This window comes from Hypomesus nipponensis, chromosome 22 (genome assembly GCF_054491055.1).
Source record: "Hypomesus nipponensis isolate SF chromosome 22, ASM5449105v1, whole genome shotgun sequence".
Lineage (NCBI taxonomy): Eukaryota > Metazoa > Chordata > Actinopteri > Osmeriformes > Osmeridae > Hypomesus > Hypomesus nipponensis.
This window is the reverse complement of record NC_140382.1, coordinates 15,355,843-15,375,306: the sequence shown is the minus strand read 5'-3', so window position 1 is coordinate 15,375,306 and position 19,464 is coordinate 15,355,843. Positions and strand designations below refer to the sequence as shown.

Here is a 19,464-nt window from a genome sequence, read left to right as displayed (position 1 = left end):
TGAGCACATTGAACCCCCCCCCCCCCCAGTTGATGCGTGAGCTTAGATCGATATTTTGTTTTAAGCAAAGTAATTTTTCATTACGAATATGGAACTAATTCGGACTTTACATCCATTGTCACCAGAATGATCATTTTTCCTTGAGACTTCCCTGTCAAGGATGACAACATAGGAGATGGAGAGGTGCCATGGACACGCGCTCTCTCTCTCTGGCTCTCGCCATATGGAACTGACATCCAAGACATCCAGGCTAATCCAACACTGACACACGATGACCCGATGGTTGAATTTATATGGATCTAGCCTATGATGCTTAGACGTTTTAATTTAGGCAAGGATAGTTTTCTGAACGTTGGCCGTTATGGTTGATTAGCCTTTTTATTTATAAAAAAAAACCATTTTGATTATTAGGCTGTGATAGGTTAAATAGCCTATGTTAATGTATTGAGTTTTATGTGACCATCACATTTCTTAACCGCTTTTTTGCTCCACACCATTTTAAATCTCCGCTGGAGTCCACTGGAACCATTTGCCTATTTAAGACTGAAATTAGGCGTTTTCAATTTAAATATTAATAGGCGCAGGTTAATGATCTCTGACCCGTTTTGCTTCGTTCATCACTGGTCCCTCATTCCTGTTAAATTGTTTAAGCAACAAGACGGCTTGATTAAATCAGTGCAAACCTATCCTATTGTGTTTAGCCTATTGCAAACTGAAGTTGTCGTTGACGGTCTACAAAGAAATATTTATTGATAGCCTATCAAAAAGCAAACGATTTATAAACCCTATCTTCGGGAACACAGAATGTAGGGTCGTACTCCTGAATACATAGGCTATAATTTGCACTTTTGCCATATGAAGGTAGCCTATAAACACTTTCATGTTTTGTCTTTTTCTTATTATAAAACAAAATGCTCATTGTGATTTGTAGAAGTAGCCTAACTAGGCCAAGACACACACAGACACACAAAGTCGTATTCCCCTTTCTTTTTACTCCGCGTGTTTAATAGATTGGTCTAAAAGGTTAATCGCGCGAGTGTAGGATGTCTGTGATGACCAAGCTCTGTTTATTTCTCACCGAAGACAAAGTATACCAACGCCACCGTTCATTTGACCGCTTCAGCGCGTGATCTACACCGGGTGAATGGCGTAGAACGAGCTGCGTCCCCGGCAGGGTCAGTGTGTGTCAATCCCGAGCGTTTAGCTAGAAAAACATCTCTATTAGTCCTAATAGAGTCTAATGTGGGATCTAGAGCGATCCGCTTGACGCTGCTGGATGGGGGGCTGCCGGGCGGGGCAGAGCTGCACGTTTTTTCTTTTTTTTTTAATGGTTATTATTATCCCTGACTGTTACGTTCACACCCTTATTTGACCATACTAAACAGGTACAGGGGATACACAGTGTCAATAGTTGTGCATTTGACTTCTAATCACGAGGTCCCAAGTTAAAATCCCCATTTAGGTCGATTTGGATAACATTGCATATAGCCTATACATAGTCTGTACACACGTAAAGGAAGAATATCCACGCCATTACGCACGTAAACACTCAGACACACACACATACGCACAGGCATTGCAATGCAATATAGGCTAATGGTTTCTCTTTAGTCACCCATCAGCAAACTTTACCCAACCAGGTATAAAGCACGCAACCCGTGACAGCGTGACCTCCAGTGAATATGCGCTGTCATGAAGGTGGCTCTTAAATAACTTTATCACGCATAATGTTGTTCTCTGTATCAAGGCATTAGAGCCAACCAGGGCGGATATTGAGGTATTTTGTTGCCGCCCTAACAACTAAATAGGCCTATAACAGAGCTGACCCGCATGTGTTGCAGGGCGTGCAAGCAGACGTTTTCCGGTGAGTGTTTTTGCGTGCAGCTGGATTTACGCTCGGTGGTAAAGGTTTTAAATGTTTATCACCGGCAGAACAGAGCAGTGGCCCCGCGTTCGCCACGATGAATGGAGTGTGAGAGGAGTCCCCTAAAATGACACGCATGCCCCTCTCGCCACGTGGGAGGTCCGCGAGCCAAACCTCTCCTTGTGCACTTGAACTAGGCAATCCGAGCTGAGTACGCAGTAGGCTATATTAAGGCCTTGATTTCTCATTTTAGGACATGTTATAAGATTATGTATCAGCCTAACAATAGGCTATATAGTCCTATAATAATGTCAGGGTTGCATGGAATATTTATTCCATCCTAAATTATTTTGATTTTGAATATTTTGTTGTAACCTTTTTTTCTTTAATATCCCGATAATGTTTTGATTATCACAATAACATTGAAAGTTAATGTTAAAATCCAAAGAAAACTGTAGGCCTACAATGTCTTTATATTTTGACCTCAAGAAATAAAACTTTCGACTTATATTATAGCCTATTCATTGAAAATTTAACAACTGTAGCACATATCAAAAGACAAACTCGACCACAACGGAAATGTTATGTTGTCAATATTTAGCCTTATAGGCTATTTTAATTCAACCTTGGCCTAAATTAACGCAAACATATCATACAAATATCAACCTATGTAGTTTGTCAGTAATACAAGGAAAATTAGTAACAGTGGCTGTAGACTATTTGCCTTTTAGGGTATGCTGTAGGCCTACTTACTGAGCAAACAAATGAACAGAAGTTACCAGTCTATAACTATACTATAACTTAAACAATATCAAACGTAAAGGTGTACAGTAATTGCACATGACGTGACTTCTAAACGTAAGATATAAATCATCTTACCAAGATGTGGTTCTTTATATGCTTGTGACCTCCAATGAGATAGATCATCTGCGTTCCAATGGGCCGTGTTGTTTCCGCATCTCCGGTTAACGGCTTCCACTTCGGTCATGCACCGAGGTAGCTCCTCTCATCTCTCATATAGGCTAGTCGTGCTGATCCGCACGCTTCACCACTGTCCAGGATGCAGAGCGCGGGAGCACCTAGAGAAGGTTTTGAGGACGGTTTGGTCGGAGAGGGAGTTTTCTTTGTTGAGAAACTCAATCTCACATACAGTAGCGCCGTCTGGGAACTGTCACAACTGACAGCAATGCAGGGCACGGGCCCGGTCTTCCGCACAACATCGCGCACTTATGCAGTCCCCCAAAAACGTACAATCATACACTGTCCTCTCGCGCGTGTATATTCATACCACGCAGCAAGCTGTACAATTGAGGTCACACAATTGTGATGTATAGCTTAAACACAGACCTAAAAGCCTGCTGAAAATATTACGCTACATGGAAATCTGGAACCATTTTTAATAGGCTACTCCACATAGCATATGAATTATTGCATTGAGTGTATTATTGTGCCCAAATGTGGACGTTCAACTCAGAAAACCCACTTTCAGTTTAAATAATATAGGATAGCCTACCTACTGCAAACTGTTGATTTCATACAATGTGTCTTGTTAATAGGCCACACGTTATTTGCTTGCTTGCAAATAGGCTATCCTGGATGTGTTAATTTGTAAGCATTTAATTTGTATATTATTTAGTTTTTAATTTACACATTATAGACTGCATCTCGACCATTGTTTGTTGGCTAATAAAGGGATCAATAGTTTGGCAATTCAATAAACGTTCAGAATATTCAGAATCAGATGCGGAGTGCGTTTTACTTCATGAGCGTCTTTTTTCTGTTTCGGGTTTGAATCTAGGCCGTAGGCCGAGGCTATGACTCCACATTATTAAGCTTAAATTGTCATAAAACCTAAACCCGGGAAGTATAGACTTAAGCTTTGTCTCTTAGAATGATAATATAACACAGAGTGTACCCGGGTGTAGGCCTATTTCCAGGGTTGGTGATTTCCATTTTGGAATCGTTTATGAGCAAAGAGGGGGAGTGCAGGGTGGAATATGCTGATCATTGAGAAGGAATCTTGCCCGTGCTTTTATGTGCGCGACCTTGAAACCGGGGCCCACGGTAACGGAAAGATCTTGACCCCGGTGGGCCATGAATGGTGCACGGCTGCTTTTAACGTTCTAAATGAAAGCACACACCACCGCACGTGTGTGTGCGCACCATAATTTATTGTCATGATAAGTTGTGTTTGATTACTTGGAAATATCTTGGCTATTCCTAGTTTTTAATTAACCAGCGAATAGCAGACTCGTCTTTAATTGATTAATCCTGTGGCTAAAATTTGTATTTGGCTTGGCGGATGAAATAAATAAAAACGTTATGATGATACTCCCACCAGATTTTAACGGATAACGGGAGTTGAACGTCATGACGTTAAAGCAGGATGTCTACCTAGAGCTTGATCCAACGTCAGCATGTCTACCGACCGGCGCGTGAGACAGGGAGAGAACAGGCCGTGGGAGGAGGGTCTTATATGAACTAATGGTTGGCAGATGTTTGTAATACCAGAAAAAAATCGTACTCCACGCTTCGTCATTTATCATGTTCTAAATACGCCGCTCTTAACGGTGGGCAGACACAGAAAACGAATAATATTAAACCTGCACACTCTCTGCATTCAACACAGTAATTGTTAATTTGATGAGGTGAAAATCCGCGTTATTTTGGGTATTAGCCTAATAGAGATGTGTTCAGGAAAGCTGTTTTGGAGTGTGACTTGTTTGAGAGGCCGGCCAGCTTGAACAGACTTTCACAGTGCCGATTCCGTGCAGGTCCACTACGAGGCCATGGGGCCTACCTGCTACCGACGCACCAGCGCGAATGCACGCGATACACATAGGTTATAGCATCAGAGACAACGATGATAAGGTCAGCTATGAGTGGCCCGCGGGGTTTTCTGACAAGCCGCCGCCTACCTACCCCGCACAGCTCCGTCCTTAGCTGCTTGCGGGTTGGTCACGGGTCAATCTGGTTATCTGGAAGAACAGACTGACTGATAATGTATCTGACGCCATCTCCTCACAGAGACACGCTATCTGCAGTCTATATCGCAATATGTCTCCTAGGAGCTGTGGAACTGGAGAATTAATGGCACAGCTGATTATCTGCTGTAATCGGAAGGAGTGTAAATCTCGCGTGTCCTCCTCTCTGTGATTTACTCGTCAGCAGAATGTCAGGGTAATAGCGCGGCCGCGCGTGAAACATCCCTCCTGTTCCTCATCCCCCCGTGTTCTGACTAATACACCAGATAGGTCTGTCATCTCAAGTCGAAGCAATTGTGTAAAATGGAACAAAACACTGTCATTAACTGGGAGAATTACACCCCATAGGCTATTAGATTGTCTTATTATCAGGTGACAGGCTACATTTAAGATATAGGTTATTTCAATCTATCGATTAAATCGTATTTTTTGTCTGATTTTATCAACTGTTTCCTGATAACTAGCCAACACACTTTTATGTGTAGGCTACGAGGTCAAATGTTGGTCATTACCGTTACAACGGTTTTGAAGAGGCCTCCCGCGCGCCCTCCGCCCCAACATTTTGATAGGCACGCTATCAATCACATGAGCATCCGATAGCCGACCCTCTCTCGTGCCTTGACTATCTACCTTCCCCGCGACCGACCGCTTTTAACGTCAAAATCCACATTTTTTCAGGCTCCGGTCTGTCTAGTGCTGCAGTGATTTGGGTGAGAAGAGTGGATTGCCATAATTAACCAAAGGAATTTCAGGCCTGGGCCTATTTCTGTGGTGTTTACATCTGAGTGGAGTGTTCACTTATAGAAGGAGTCTGTTACTACGGACTCAGCCTAACAACCGCTATTATAGGCCTACTGCTTCAACAAATGACTACTAGACAGGCTAATCACTTCAAATAAAGAACAACATGCGTTTGTTAGTTCGAGACAAATTTATGATAGTATATTTATTTAAATAATTTATCTAGCGTTAGGTCAGTCGACAATAGGGGTAAAATAATTTTGTACCTTAGCCTATCCCTTGCGGCAAATGTAGCCTATGCTCACAGTGGGAAAAAATAGCCCCTAAACCCTTCCATGAGACTTGAAGTATTCATTTAAAGAGAGTATAACAAATGGTTATATTAATAGCATGTTTTATAATGAGGCTATATATAAACGAGTAGCCTATAGGCCTACTCTATTTGGCTTTAAATATATATATATATATATAATAAACTAATAATAAAAAAAAAACGCTAATAATAATAAGTAAAGGCCTATGATAAAGAGAGGATAAACTGTCAAAAATGGTGTAGTAAATATAGCCTATGCAATATGTCACCCAATAATTAATAATGTAGCCTAATTCTTGCCTGCCATAAACAACCAAAATGACGGTGTGGACCATTCTGAATAAGGCCGTGAAGAGAGACAGAGCCTCTAGTGCTTGTGAGTGTTTAGACCACGCATACTATACCCGCTGACTTCCTGAGACCGCTCCCTAGCGTCTAGATCGCCACACTAATGCACGAGCTCGTAGTCTGGTCTAAACAATAATGTAACGGGGTCCCGGAGGAAGCACGCGGCGCTTCTGACCAATACCGTAAAGTAGATGTAATTATTAGTCTGGAGAACTCTACATAAATCTACCGTCCGGCCGGAAGGAGATTCAGTTTCATTCTGTCGGCCTTGTCTCTTTATTTATCTCTTACACGATCACCTGTGGCAGGTCTGGCGAGCTCGAGGCCGCGCGCGTGGGAATGTTTCAGCTCTAGGAGCTGTGCTTGATGGGATCGCGTGAGTGTTTTGACAAGACTGGCGCATGCAGACTCACACAGCACACCAGACACAGACCCATACATATATTATGCTATTCAAATATTACTATGCTAACGTTGCAGTGTGCAAAAATAAATTCAGTGTATGCAACAAGAAAGTGATTTTTAAGTGATTTTTTAAAAACACAGTGGTTTATTGAATTAATTACATTGTTTACATCTCAGATATTATTTTAATTCCACGTCTCCGGACGGAAGTGCATCGAGTGGACTCTAGAACAGTCTGCACTCCACCAAAATACTGTCTACCACAACCAGGACATCAGGACTCTTCAAGACTGTTGCTCAAATAAAACACCATGACATCAGATAAACTCCATTGATATAGCCTTGCCTCACCCATGAGAGAGAATGAGAGAAGGGAGGGGGGGTTAGAAAGACTTTTAAAGAGAGAGCTAGAAAGCCTACACTTCACATACACCACTGTGGCCGTCATGTCTCTGGTTCACTCTAGGACAACAACTGACCATGATAGCCTATACAATAAGACAGCAACAACAACAATAACAACAACATGAGTCCCTTACCAAGGGGATTCCCTCCTCTTTACAATGGAATGTTTTTTCTTCAAAAATCCACTCTCCGCAGCGGGAAATTGCACATAAATATTCCATTAAATAAAGCAGGAGAACACTGAGTTAGCAGTCTGTCAGAGTCTGTGTGCAGGCGGAAGCGCCGTTTCACTGTTTCAGTTCCAAGGCCCAAACATGCTGCGGCCAGCCTGTCCGTCCCTTGGTTTTCTTGTCGTTGCTGCTCGCCGAACTTTTCAATACTTCACTCTGGAGGAAATAGAGCAGATGAGTGTTTTATAATTATTATAATTATTAATATAAATTTTCATTTGAGAAATGTAGGCCTACTATAGATTGCCGTTAACACCTCTGTACGGTCAACACCTGCAAGCTATAGGCCCATATTTTAATATAGGCCTAGCTTATAGGCTTAGCGTAGTTACAGGTCTCATTTAGGAACTACGATGGCTTAAAATTCAAAAACACCTATTAGCGAATTGGCTGTGTAAGCGAAGTGTCCTTTATGCAGCCCATTGCTCGCATAATGTAGCCTAGATATTGTCGACTGGTAGAAATATTTCTTGAGCTCACCATTGTAAATATTTACAATCAAAAGGCAGTAGGCTGACCTCGACATAAATGAATTCAGCTTCATGTTTGTAGGCTATAGTCTATAGGCCTAGTCTATACTACACGCTTGACAACGATGGCTTAATATTTATCAATTTCCTTTCGTTTTTTCGTAAGCGTCTGCAAAGTTCTAAGGTTTACCGAAGCTAAGCTGTAGGCCTAGCACGAATAGCCACATTGGTCATCAACACTAATACTGTAATCTATTAGAAGTAGGTAGGCTATAATTCATTTTGCCTTTCAGGAAGTGTTTTCTCATCTATTTTATAGAGCGGAGCAGGCTCTAGCAGTCTAGAACCCAGGCTAGATAAAACCAGTATAGGGCCTAATTATATAGCCAAGGCTATTATCACGCTCTCAGCAATCCTTGGTCCATTTAAAACATTTCTCAAAACAATTGCAGGACATTAGAACATAACTAATAACTAATAGCCTTGTAGGCCTAATAGATAGAACAGTGGTAACAATAGTTTTAATATTGGTAACCACTAATGAGAATTAACTAATAATAAAAACAATGATAGCCTATCTGTTGTAGCCTATAGGCTACCCTTATCTTCCTTACAGTTGATCTCATTTGAAATAGCCACTACAGCTTAATAGTAGGCCCCTCCACTGCGTCTGTCTGAAGCTCATGTAGTGTCTGCATATTTGCCCTGCAGACATATTTTCACTGGCTTTTTAAACTTACAATTTAGCCATGATGTCAGCTACTAATGACAAAGTATGTGCTTCTATTTCCCTCGTCTTCTCCTCTGTTTGCTTCTCGTCTAAATTAGCCAAGGGCCTATACTTAACACCTGGCTACATTATAACAGAAACCAACAATTTCGTCTACTCACCACGTCTTTCTTCCTCCTCTCCTCCTTGGCATCAGCCTTCTTGAAGTCGGCCTTGAAGGCCTCAGCTTCACCACCCTGTTCGTCCTTGTCGAGGATATCCATGAGGTAGGCAATGTAGCTGGTTGCCAGGCGGAGCGTCTTGATCTTGGACAGCTTGGTGTCCGCAGGTACGTTAGGGATGCATTCCCTGAGCTCCGCGAACGCGCTGTTGATGCTCTGTGTCCTGCGTCGCTCCTTGCGGTTTGCAGTGGGTCTCCTTTTGACTGGGCGGGGTCCCATCCCGACGGCGCCAGCTCCGGGGACTCCCCCGTAGTGAGCGTGGTCCAGGACGGGTCCCCCGGTAGCGTACTCGGGACTGTAGGATGGGGCCATTCCGTAGTCCGACGGGGACATCTCTGGATGGCTAATCAACCATCCGTGAAAGTACGGACTCTCCTCGTGACAGCGGCTCGCCGCTGCAGCGAAGGAATAACCGTCGTGATGCATGACCGGATGGTGTGGGAAGCCACCGACCAAACTCATGGCGACGCAGACCGAAAACTTCCCGGTTCTGCAGACAACCACGGACGTGCTGAGTGCTCTCTCCTCTCTCTCTCTTTCTAGGTTTACAATCAGACTCCCCAGATATTTTCAGGCTAAATTATCCCAATAAAAAAGTTAAAGGGCGCTGTCGTGATTCGTGAAGCACTGCCCTTTATGCGTGACCCATAAAGTCCTTCTTCACTGCATCTGGTGTTTTTATATGGATGGCCAAACTTCTATTCTTAAAACAAGTCTTAGTTTGAGTTTTAAATACAGCAACGTATCAGCTACTTACACATTCATATGCAGTATGGTGCAAGTCCACCAAGACACCGAGCCAACTCCATTACACACACTGCTCAAGCAGAGCACCGGGGACCGATTCCTTCCCAGACCAGTTTATAAAGTCGCACCCGTTTGGAACGCAGTAACAGTTGGATGTCGGATAGAACGAGAATTACCGAACAACAGTCGTTGGCCAGCGAGACAACTCCGGATCTTTCACTTCCACCCACAGGGAGAAACCGTTCGTGTTAAATCCATAACCGAGCATCATCTTAGAACGGTCAGGCTTCATATATGTCGTCAGGGCTGCTTGGATCCAATCAGAGCCCAGGAGAGGAGGGACCAAGCGTCTATGGCGGAGTGTTTACCCTCCAAAATTTCAATGGTCCTCTTAGCTATTGCTGCACATTCTTTATTAATGTCAGCGCCGCGGAGAAAAAATCCATACAGCCTAATTATTGCAATTATAAAATAATCAGCGACATGGGATGTGTGAGATTCTTTTGGATTTTAAAGGTAAATATTGTGATTTTAAGATTGACTACTTGGCCTTTGACTCAATTCTAGACTATTTTTTTTCCGAGGCCTAGAAGCTGTCAATAAATCTCTACAAATATGCTATTAAAACGATGAAAGCGGAATTCGTGTTTGGAATTCACACTTACCGTCTGTTATCCTGCTTTTCCACATCGGAGTAAAATGATGACCTTAAAAACAAGCCAACCGGTCGAGCAATTTAAAAACGTTTAGTTAAAATGAAATGTCCAATGCAGCCTATATGCTTTTTTCATTAAGAAGCATTCTCACAGTCTATTCCAAATTAAACACAAAATCCCAATATGACAGTAACGGTGCCATTGCACAGTTAGGTAGGCTGACATTTGATCCGGTAATACTTGTCCACCCCAAGAATATTAGCGAAATATGTGGACCTTATCCAACAGTGTAGGTTACATGATATCCTAATAAAGACTAAAGAACAATGTGATATTTAGAAAATGACACCAACAACTCAAGGCTAACATGTTACACAGCAGATGCAGCATAGCCTACACCGTCTCTCTCTGTCCTCAAACCCGTGTAACTCCCGGTGTGACTACAGGCCCTCGCTGACAAACTGACCACTATATTTGTCATAATTTTGCCATTATTCAGAAACCAACACCACACAATGGGATGTTTAACCCTTTCTTCAATACTTTCTTCGGCTTTGCAAAAATGTCGCAAAAAGCAATTCCCAAATAATTGAAGCCACAAAATAACAATATATTATTTTTACATTTAGTTTGACGTTATTGTGGTCTTAGGCTTACCTCGGCCTTTATACGCATAATCAATCATTCGCATGAACATGAACACATACACTATTTTTTATTAACGAAAACCGTTCACGTTTTCTCATTGTTTTTATGTTAATTTGTCTGTACAAATAGGCCACTATAGGGGAGGAAATTGAGGAAAATAATACTTCCAAATATAGCATATAGGCTATCTGGAAAAATACATTCAGGCAACACAATGGGCTACAAAGTTAACAATAAAATCTTCCTCGGAATACCAAATAAATTACACTTTTCAGTATAGGCAACCCGGTTAATTTAGTTAAAATATCAGACTCAAACTGTTATCTCCAGAGTAAAATATATATTTTTAGGCTACTGTTAATTAACATTCTGGTAAACTATTAGCCTAGTTTATTTACAGTAAACATGGCGGAATTGAAGGGAAATAACAGACACACCATGGGGTTAACATCAGACAGAGTTTAGTGCTGTGTTCTCAAATGAGCTGAAAAATTACATTCCTATTCCAACATTCCAACAGCATATCTTTTTCAACCTACGTACCACGTTGTCTGCGTGTGCTTATGTGTTGGATGGTGGTATCGAGAAAAATGTGTGCACTTGTGTGTGTGTACGTGTGCCAGAGAGAGAGAAAGTAAGAAAGACAGAGAGACAGAGAAAGAGAGAGAGAGAGAGAGAGATAGAGAGAGAGAGACGGAGAGAGAGAGAGAGGCGGAATTGTCAGTAATGGAAGTCGGCCTGTAGGTCTATATGATTTATATTTGTTTAAGTGTTGTACGTTTTTTTAGGAGGAGGGGGCGGTCGGATTCATCTGGAGAGTGGAAGCTGTAGGGATAATTTAGATATGCCGAGTCTCCTGCTAATGACACATAATCAGCCTATAGGTCAGCGGCCAGTCTGCCTCCCCTCTCCCTCTAACTCTCACACAACTAACTGGATGCATGAGACGGAGGGGGGTCTGGTCAACCGATGGTGGCCACGCTTAAACATCTTTATGTTTGCAGCGAAACAGTTTAGTTCGAAGGACATCGCGTTGGTTGGTAGGCCTGTAGACATTAACAAAAATAACAAGCAAATTTGTTCAGCAAATTTGTTAAGCAATTTATCTAGGCTATAACAATTTCGAAATGATTCCAAACCCTGACCATAAAGAAATCGTAGGACAACTGTCACACAATTCGAATATAGTTTATAATCACATGTTATCCCAAGTTGGGAAGAACTTGTTGGTTCGTTTGCTACAATGTTGCTCGTTTTCTACAATTAGGATGAAAGCGTCTGCGAAATGAACACTTTGCAGTAGCCAGAAGATAGCCTGTGTTTATTGAGGCGAAAATGAACGTGCGCGGGTTTAGGCCTACAGGGTTATAGTTATATGGATCAGAGCCATGTCTCTGATCTATTTCTCGGACGGATTGATAATATAAAAACTCTACCACCCTCCCTCATTCTCTTTCTCCTTGTTACATCTATATCCTTTTCTTTCTCTCTCTTTGTCTCGCTTGCATTAGGTCGTAAGTGGCTATAGTCTACGTCATTTCGGATTTTAAATCCTTCACGTGTCCCGTGTTTCCGTTGGGCTATTAGACGACTACAGTACGTAACATGTCCATCAATTGTGTCTCTCACCTCTGCTTCGTCATCGTCTGCTCATAGTCGCTGCGTCTCCCGGCTGCTGCGGCAGGTCTGTGGGCCTACTCTGAGGGAGAACGTAGAAGGAACTGAATTTATTTCTACATTAAGCCGCTCTGATATGTCAACTGAAGCTGGGTAGGTTAAAAGTTGGATTTAAATAGATTTAAGGGACATTTACGAGGTTTTAATACAATTCACCTGCCTGTCTGAATCCCTGCCTTTTAGAGCGCTACTTCAATCCCTGTAATGACGCTTTGAAAGCCTCGTGCTTGTTACTGCAAGGCGGCTTGTCATCTCCAATCCGCACGAGGACGGAGTGAGAAAGTTCATCTCTCAGTACAAAGAGATTGAAGTTAAACAGAAGAGAGAAACTATAACACCCGCAGGGTTGTTTCGTGAATATCGTTTTGGATTTGATTAAATTTTTCAAAACATTTTCACGTTGATATTTATTTTAATACAGTCGATATTTCATCTCAGTGGTTCAGAATAAATAGTGTTTGTTACACGAACTAATAACTGACAATATAGCCTGTTTTTTTTTTTTTATATTGCCGAGGCCTTCTTTTCATTATCACCCCCATCTCTGACACATATTTAAAGATTATATTTTTTGGATTAATTATTATATTATTTGACTGATCTAAACATTATTTTGTTAACAAAAAAAAAAAAAAGTTCATCGTTTGAGGATCACTTATCTAAAAACTGGTACCTGCAGGTCAGAGACTTTCTCTCTTTCTCCCCTCTCTCCCCTCTCTCCCCATTTCCCTCTCTCTCTCTCTCTCTCTCTCTCTCTCTCTCTCTCTCTCTCTGTCTCTCTCTCTCTCTCTCCCTCACTCTTTTTCTCCCTCTCCTGTATACCCGTCTCATCCATAATAGTTATCTGCAGTAATCACCACCTCCTCAACCTCTGTCAGTTATCACCTGCACCCACACCCACACCTCATCTCTCATCCCTTCTTCCCCCTTTTCCCCCTTTCTTTTCCACCAAACCCACTAAGTGCTCCTGGGAATCACTGGTGGTTATTATGCCCCCCTGTCTATCCTACCTTTCTTTCTTTCTTTCTTTCTTTCTTTCTGTCTTTCTTTCGTTCTGTCTTTCTTTCTTTCTCTTCTTCTCTTCTTCTCCACTTCTGTTCTTCCCCCTCATTCATGTACCCCCCACCCCTCTCTCTCTGGTCTGTGGTGGTGCTGGTCTGTGCCATTTGGGGGGAGAGGGGCATAACCTTGTGTGTTCCTATGGCTGTCATTCCCCCTCCTCCGCCTCCCTCTGTAGCCCTGATCTGGTCTTATCTTCCTGTCCTGTTTTGACAGACTTTCCCATAGCTTGGTCCCCCCCCCTCTCTCTCTCTCTCTCTCTCTCTCTCTCTGTCTCTCTCTCTTTCTCCTTTCCTCTCTTCTTCTTCTCTTCTCCTCTTTCCATCACCACTCTCCTCTGTTCTCGTCCCTCTTTCTTCAGACACAAACACGTTTTTTCCCCCCGAAGGTTCTGACATGCAGCTTCACCCCCCCCCCCCCATCGCACCATCCCTAACCCTAAAGTTATTCCCTCCATAACTACCTTTGTCTCTGACTGTTTGAGTGTGGGTGTATGTGTATGTGTCTGCATGTGTGTTTGTGCATGTGTGTGTACATGCTTGTAAGTGTAAGTGTGCGTTTCGGTGTGTGTGTGTCAGGTGGCACCCGAGGTGTGAGAGAGACAGTTAATCTCTGCTGCTTAGTGGCCTTTGTCTACTGCAGAGTCGAGGGATACCACTGGAGTGGGGGGTGAGGGGGGTGGGGGCGTGGTAGAGGTGTAAAGTGATAGATAAGAGAGAAAGAGAGGAAGGTGTAAAGTGACAGAGGAGGGAGTAAGATGAGAGGACTGTGACAGGTTGTGGGAAATCCTTCTCATCCCTTCTGTATGCTGGTACCCTTTTATTGGTTCCCTGGTCTCCTTGTTTCCTTGTCTTCTTGTCTCCTTGTCTGCTGGTCTCCTAATCCCCAGGTGTCCTTGTCTCCCAAGTCTCAGTGTCTCCTTGTCTCCTGCTTGCTGGTCACCTTGTCTCAATGGTCTCCTGGTCTAATGACGGTGTATTGACCCAACATATCTCTATCTCTTCATCTCTATCTCCCTTCATCTGTATTCCCCTCACTCCATATCCCTCTTTCTCTCTCTCATTGTATCTCTTGCATTTGTCTCCCTTCTTTGCCCCCACCTTCTCAGATTAATAACTTAGTATTTCTGCTACTAACCAATTTAGAAGTAGAAAGGGATTCTGGTCGCTATTAGCAACCACTTGTTGGTGGTCTCACCTAATTGGTTGTTGTAAACTCCCTGCAGCATGTTTCAGCCAATAGGAATGCACAACACAGGTGCGTTGTGTGTGTGGGTGTAAGTTGTGTTACTCAAATGTTACTCTTTTATAGCATTGTGCCTGAAAGAGCTTCTGCTAGCTTTAGTATCATAATGTACTAATCCAGGTCATTATCTATGATTACCCTGAGCTCTGGGTCGCTGTCATTATCCAGGTTTGTCCTGGAGGGGTTCTAGAATGTTCCCCCTGGGTTCTAGAACCCACCTCAATTCCCTTCAAACCTGTCCTGTAGTCACTGATTGATGGAGGTATCACGTCACATTGTGACCTCACCACTGATGGAGGCCTCGTTAACAATAAGACCTTATTAATGGAAACACTGAGAAATGATTGGCTGGCTGGCACTTTGAACTAAATCTGTGTTTCCATTGGGTGCTCGCTCTTCTGGAAACCCAGTGTAGACGTGGCTATACTATGCACCTGTAGGGCACTGCACCAGAACACACACACACACTCTCACAACTGTTTCCAAACAGTGATCGTAATGTTATTCCTGGGATTACACTGCTATGTTAGTGTCTCCACTCATTAACAGAGTGATGGTCCTGTCTCATTAAAAAATCCTCATAATGTGTTATGTGTGTGCATGTTCACGTTTGTGTGAGTGTGTGTTCAGGTGTGTTTGTGTTGGATACTGCTATTAGGGTACGCAACTTAACAGCACTCTAACCTCCCATGGACGGGCTGTAGCGTTGCCATGTTGACCCTAACCCTAACACAATCTCTCTGAGACACTTCTCTGGAACGCCTGTGGTCAAGACCTCCCTAATGACTCCACTGGTATGTATGTGTATGTGTGTGTAGGGTCCTAAAAAGATTAGTCATGAATTACACCAGGATGAGAAAGAGCGGAGAGTAGGGGAGAGGAGCAGTGAAGAGGATGTTGGTTCGATTCCCACTGAGCACAAGTTTCATCTCAGACAGTTGGAGTTCTTCTAATAATTCATGGCAATATCTAGTTCAGTGTTTTACTGTGTGTGTGTGTGTGTTTTTGTGTGTATGTGTATAACCTCAGATGAACCTAAAGTGTGTGAGACTGGTTGATCCTTGTGCCATTAAGATTGTGTGTGTGCCAAGGCTAGCTAAGGGCATGCACACACACATAAACACACACACACACACTTCCTCATCTCTAATCCATATGACTGAAAAAGGTAAGATGAGGCGAAAGAAAGATAGAGCAAAGGGAGGTGAGAGAAAGAGAGAGAAAAAGAAAGAGAGAAATGTCCCCATCCATCAATCCTCAACACATATCCTGTCAAATGTGCAGTGAAACTGTTTACCTCTAATGTACACTGTCGAAGTGCCAACCCTAACACTCTCAAACCTGGCAACCAGCCAGACAATGTCTCACACACAGGAGAAACCAAGTGTGTGTGTGTGTGTGATTCTTTCCTATATTAGGCTGCGACGCAGACAAAGGTGTGATTCTCTTCGCTTGATGATGGAGTACCATTCATAGACTGTATGTATGTAAACCCAGTCTGAACTGGTACCTTGCTATGATGGCGGCAGGAAGCTGGTGACACCATGACAACCACGGGGTCACCACGGTGATGTAGCGCCCCTGGTAATGGGAGTCATGGCAACGCTCCAGGTTGTTCTGAAGCGAAGAGGGGGCATGTCCGTTGGAAGCCGTGTTCACAAGGCGATGTAGTTTCCACACTGTCTATGGAGCTGTGAGGTGTGTGTATGTGAGTAAGAGAGAGAGAGACAGCGAGCAGGATGGGAGTGTTGACACAGATAAGGTCATTAATGCTGCTAGCCAACTACTGAACTGAGTCGACTTGATATACTGTCGAAGGTATTACTCACAAACACTCCACATGTACACTCTCTCATACACACACACACACACACATGCACACACTCGTCTTTGAGTTCTATTTTCCCAGGCAGAATGTGAATGAGAGAATGTGTGGGGAGCGAGGGAGGACAGAAGATACCGGAACAAATACATCACTCTGGAGGAGGGGAGAGGGGTAGAGAGAAAGAGGGAGGGAGGGTGGGGGTATGTGTGAGGGAGGTTCGGGGAGAGAGAAAGAGAGAGAAGGAGAATGAGTGAAAGTGGTGTCAGTGAATTCTAGACATTCTTTCTCACAAATTCTGCGTTAGAAACATCAGGGACTCAACCTGGGACGCACTCGGATCCCATCCCCCTTAGACCTCACCCTGTCTCCCCTCAAAGATGACCCCCCTACCCCCCCCTATCTCCCCTCCCCCCCCCCCCCCCCGAAGACAACTGCCCCCCACTCACCCTATCTCTCCCAGTAGACGACCCCCCTCCCCCTGACTCGCCCTATCTATCCCTGTAGTTGACACACTGACACACCTCTCCCTCTCAGGCCCCTCCCTCACCAAACCTACCAGTGTCAGGAGTTGGGGCTAACATGGTAGACCAGGAAGGAGCAGAGGGAGGGCAACAGAGAGTGGCTTCGTCTGCTGTCCTCTTCACTGTTCTCCGGAACCCAAGCTTCACAGGGGAGAGAGAGAGAGAGAGTGTGAGAGAGTGTGAGAGAGTGTGAGAGAGTGTGAGAGAGAGTGTGAGAGAGAGTGTGAGAGAGAGTGTGAGAGAGAGTGTGAGAGAGAGTGTGAGAGAGAGTGTGAGAGAGAGTGTGAGAGAGAGTGAGAGAGAGTGTGTGTGAGAGAGAGAGAGAGAGAGAGAGTGAGAGAGAGTGAGAGAGAATGAGAGAGAGTGTGAGAGAGTGTAAGAGAGTGTGAGAGAGTGTGAGAGAGAGAGAGAGAGAGAGAGAGAGAGAGAGAGAGAGAGAGAGAGAGAGAGAGAGAGAGAGAGAGAGAGAGAGAGAGAGAGAGAGAGAGAGAGAGAGAGAGAGAGAGAGAGAGAGAGAGAGAGAGAGAGAGAGAGAGAGAGAGAGAGAGAGAGAGAGAGAGAGAGAGAGATAGCATGCTGGCAACACCACCATCTGTTCTCCAGTTGATATTAAAAGTCCAATTCTTTTCCAGGACTTGCTCCAAATAGAAGCTTCACTACACAGACTGCTGCTACAAAGACAAATTTCTTTCAGGAAAACTAAAATCTTAAAGTATTAAAGTTTTCAGGATGTTTATGGAAGGCTGAGTTATACTCTCGTTCTGACCACCACACCAGGATGGAACCACCCCTTTTATTAGCTGCAGTCAAACCTCAAATCATTTTTGATTTAAACAAAAACAAATCAATGTTATTATCCTGTTAAACACTAGCAGGAGTCTTTTCAGAATAAAGGTCCCCAGAGAAGTGTGTAGAACTGTGTTTGGTTCACCACAAAGACACAAAAACACAATAATAAATGCAGTGCTGAAAATGTAATCTCCCATTAAAGTTTACCATTACACAGACACACACACACACACACACACACGGTCATGCACGTACGCGCAAACACGCACACATTTCTCCTTTCAAGAGAACTCTTACTGCTTGCAATTTTGACAACAAACCAATAACTTTACAAGTTGGCAGATCTTCTGAATCACTATTTAATGAAAGCTTTGTAAGAAGCAGAGAACAAGAGTAACCTTTTGTTCTTCCCATGTAATAACTATGAGAGGCACATGAAAGAATTCCAAAATAAAAGCTATAAACTCTTTTACAATTAACGTTTACCATCACTTTTTTGATGTAGTCCATGGTCTCTTTCTATTTCTATCTTTTTCCGATTCTTCCTCCTTTTTTTCTCTTTCTATCCCTTTGTCATTCCCCCCCCCCCCCCCCCCCCCACACACACACACACAGACACACACACAGGCGTATTGGTCTAATTGATTCTCCATATGACATTTGAAAGATCAGAGCTGTGACACAACACAAGGAAATAAACATGTTAACCATTTCTCTGCTTACAGCCACATGTTCCAGAGACAGGCTGTTTCTACCTTCAATCACACAATGTGAGGGTTATTAAGGGATGTCAACATAGTAGATCAGGAAGTAAGGAAGGTAGTTACAGTAGACTGGGAGAATTTTGAAGGTCTGGAATTTAGACTCATTTAGTAAAATGTTTGTAACAATTCATAGACCTGCTACCCTGCTTTAGACCCCTTTCTTTCTGTTTCTCTCTCTTTCTCCCTCCATTCGTCTCATCTTCTTTTTTCTCATTCTATCTCTCTCTTCTTCTCTCTGTCTCTTTTCTCTCTGTTTACATTGTCTGTGGGAGCACTAGGACATTTACCTCTCTTCTCCAAACATACATCCTCCCTGACCTCTCTCTCTCTCTCTCTCTCTCTCTCTCTCTCTCTCTCTCTCTCCTCCACTCATCTCCCTCTATTTTCTGACTTTCTCTCTCCTCTCACCTTGTGTGTGTGTGTGTGTGTGTAAGAGAGAGAGACAGAGAGAGAGTGATGGTGGTGTCTGAGGCTGCGATAAGATAGGCTTCTCTGGAAACTCTGAGAGTAGGAAGAGAGAGGCCTCACAAGGCTGTGTGTGTGTGGTCAACAACCTGGTCATCACGTCACAGGTGGGTATTCTCTACATATCCTGGCTCTGTGTCCAATGTCCTGGCTGTGTGATCCGTGTTCCACAGGTCAGATGTGACGTTCCTTACAGGATCAGAGAAGTTCCCCACCAGACTCCCAAACCAGGAGGGGCCTCCTCCTCCTTCCCACATTTTTCCTCTTTTCCTTCTCCTCTTCTTCTCCCTATCCTTCTCTTTCCCCATGTTGTCCTCCTCCTCTCCTTCTGTCTTCCTCCTCTGTCTCCCCTTGTTC

At 43.4% G+C, this 19,464-nt stretch overlaps 1 protein-coding gene and 1 long non-coding RNA gene across 2 annotated transcripts in view; one reads left to right on the top strand and one right to left on the bottom strand.

Annotated features, from left to right (window-relative positions):
• Window positions 1–19,464, top strand: part of LOC146236812 (uncharacterized) — a 56,214-nt gene that overhangs the window by 10,440 nt on the left and 26,310 nt on the right. The window lies entirely within an intron of this gene.
• Window positions 6,776–9,704, bottom strand: hand2 (heart and neural crest derivatives expressed 2). Its single transcript, XM_084687275.1, has 2 exons — window positions 8,652–9,704; window positions 6,776–7,446 (listed from the first exon to the last, which is right to left on the bottom strand). Exons 1-2 carry the CDS (start codon window positions 9,171–9,173, stop codon window positions 7,348–7,350), a joined length of 621 nt encoding a protein of 206 aa, XP_084543401.1. The 5' UTR covers window positions 9,174–9,704; the 3' UTR covers window positions 6,776–7,347.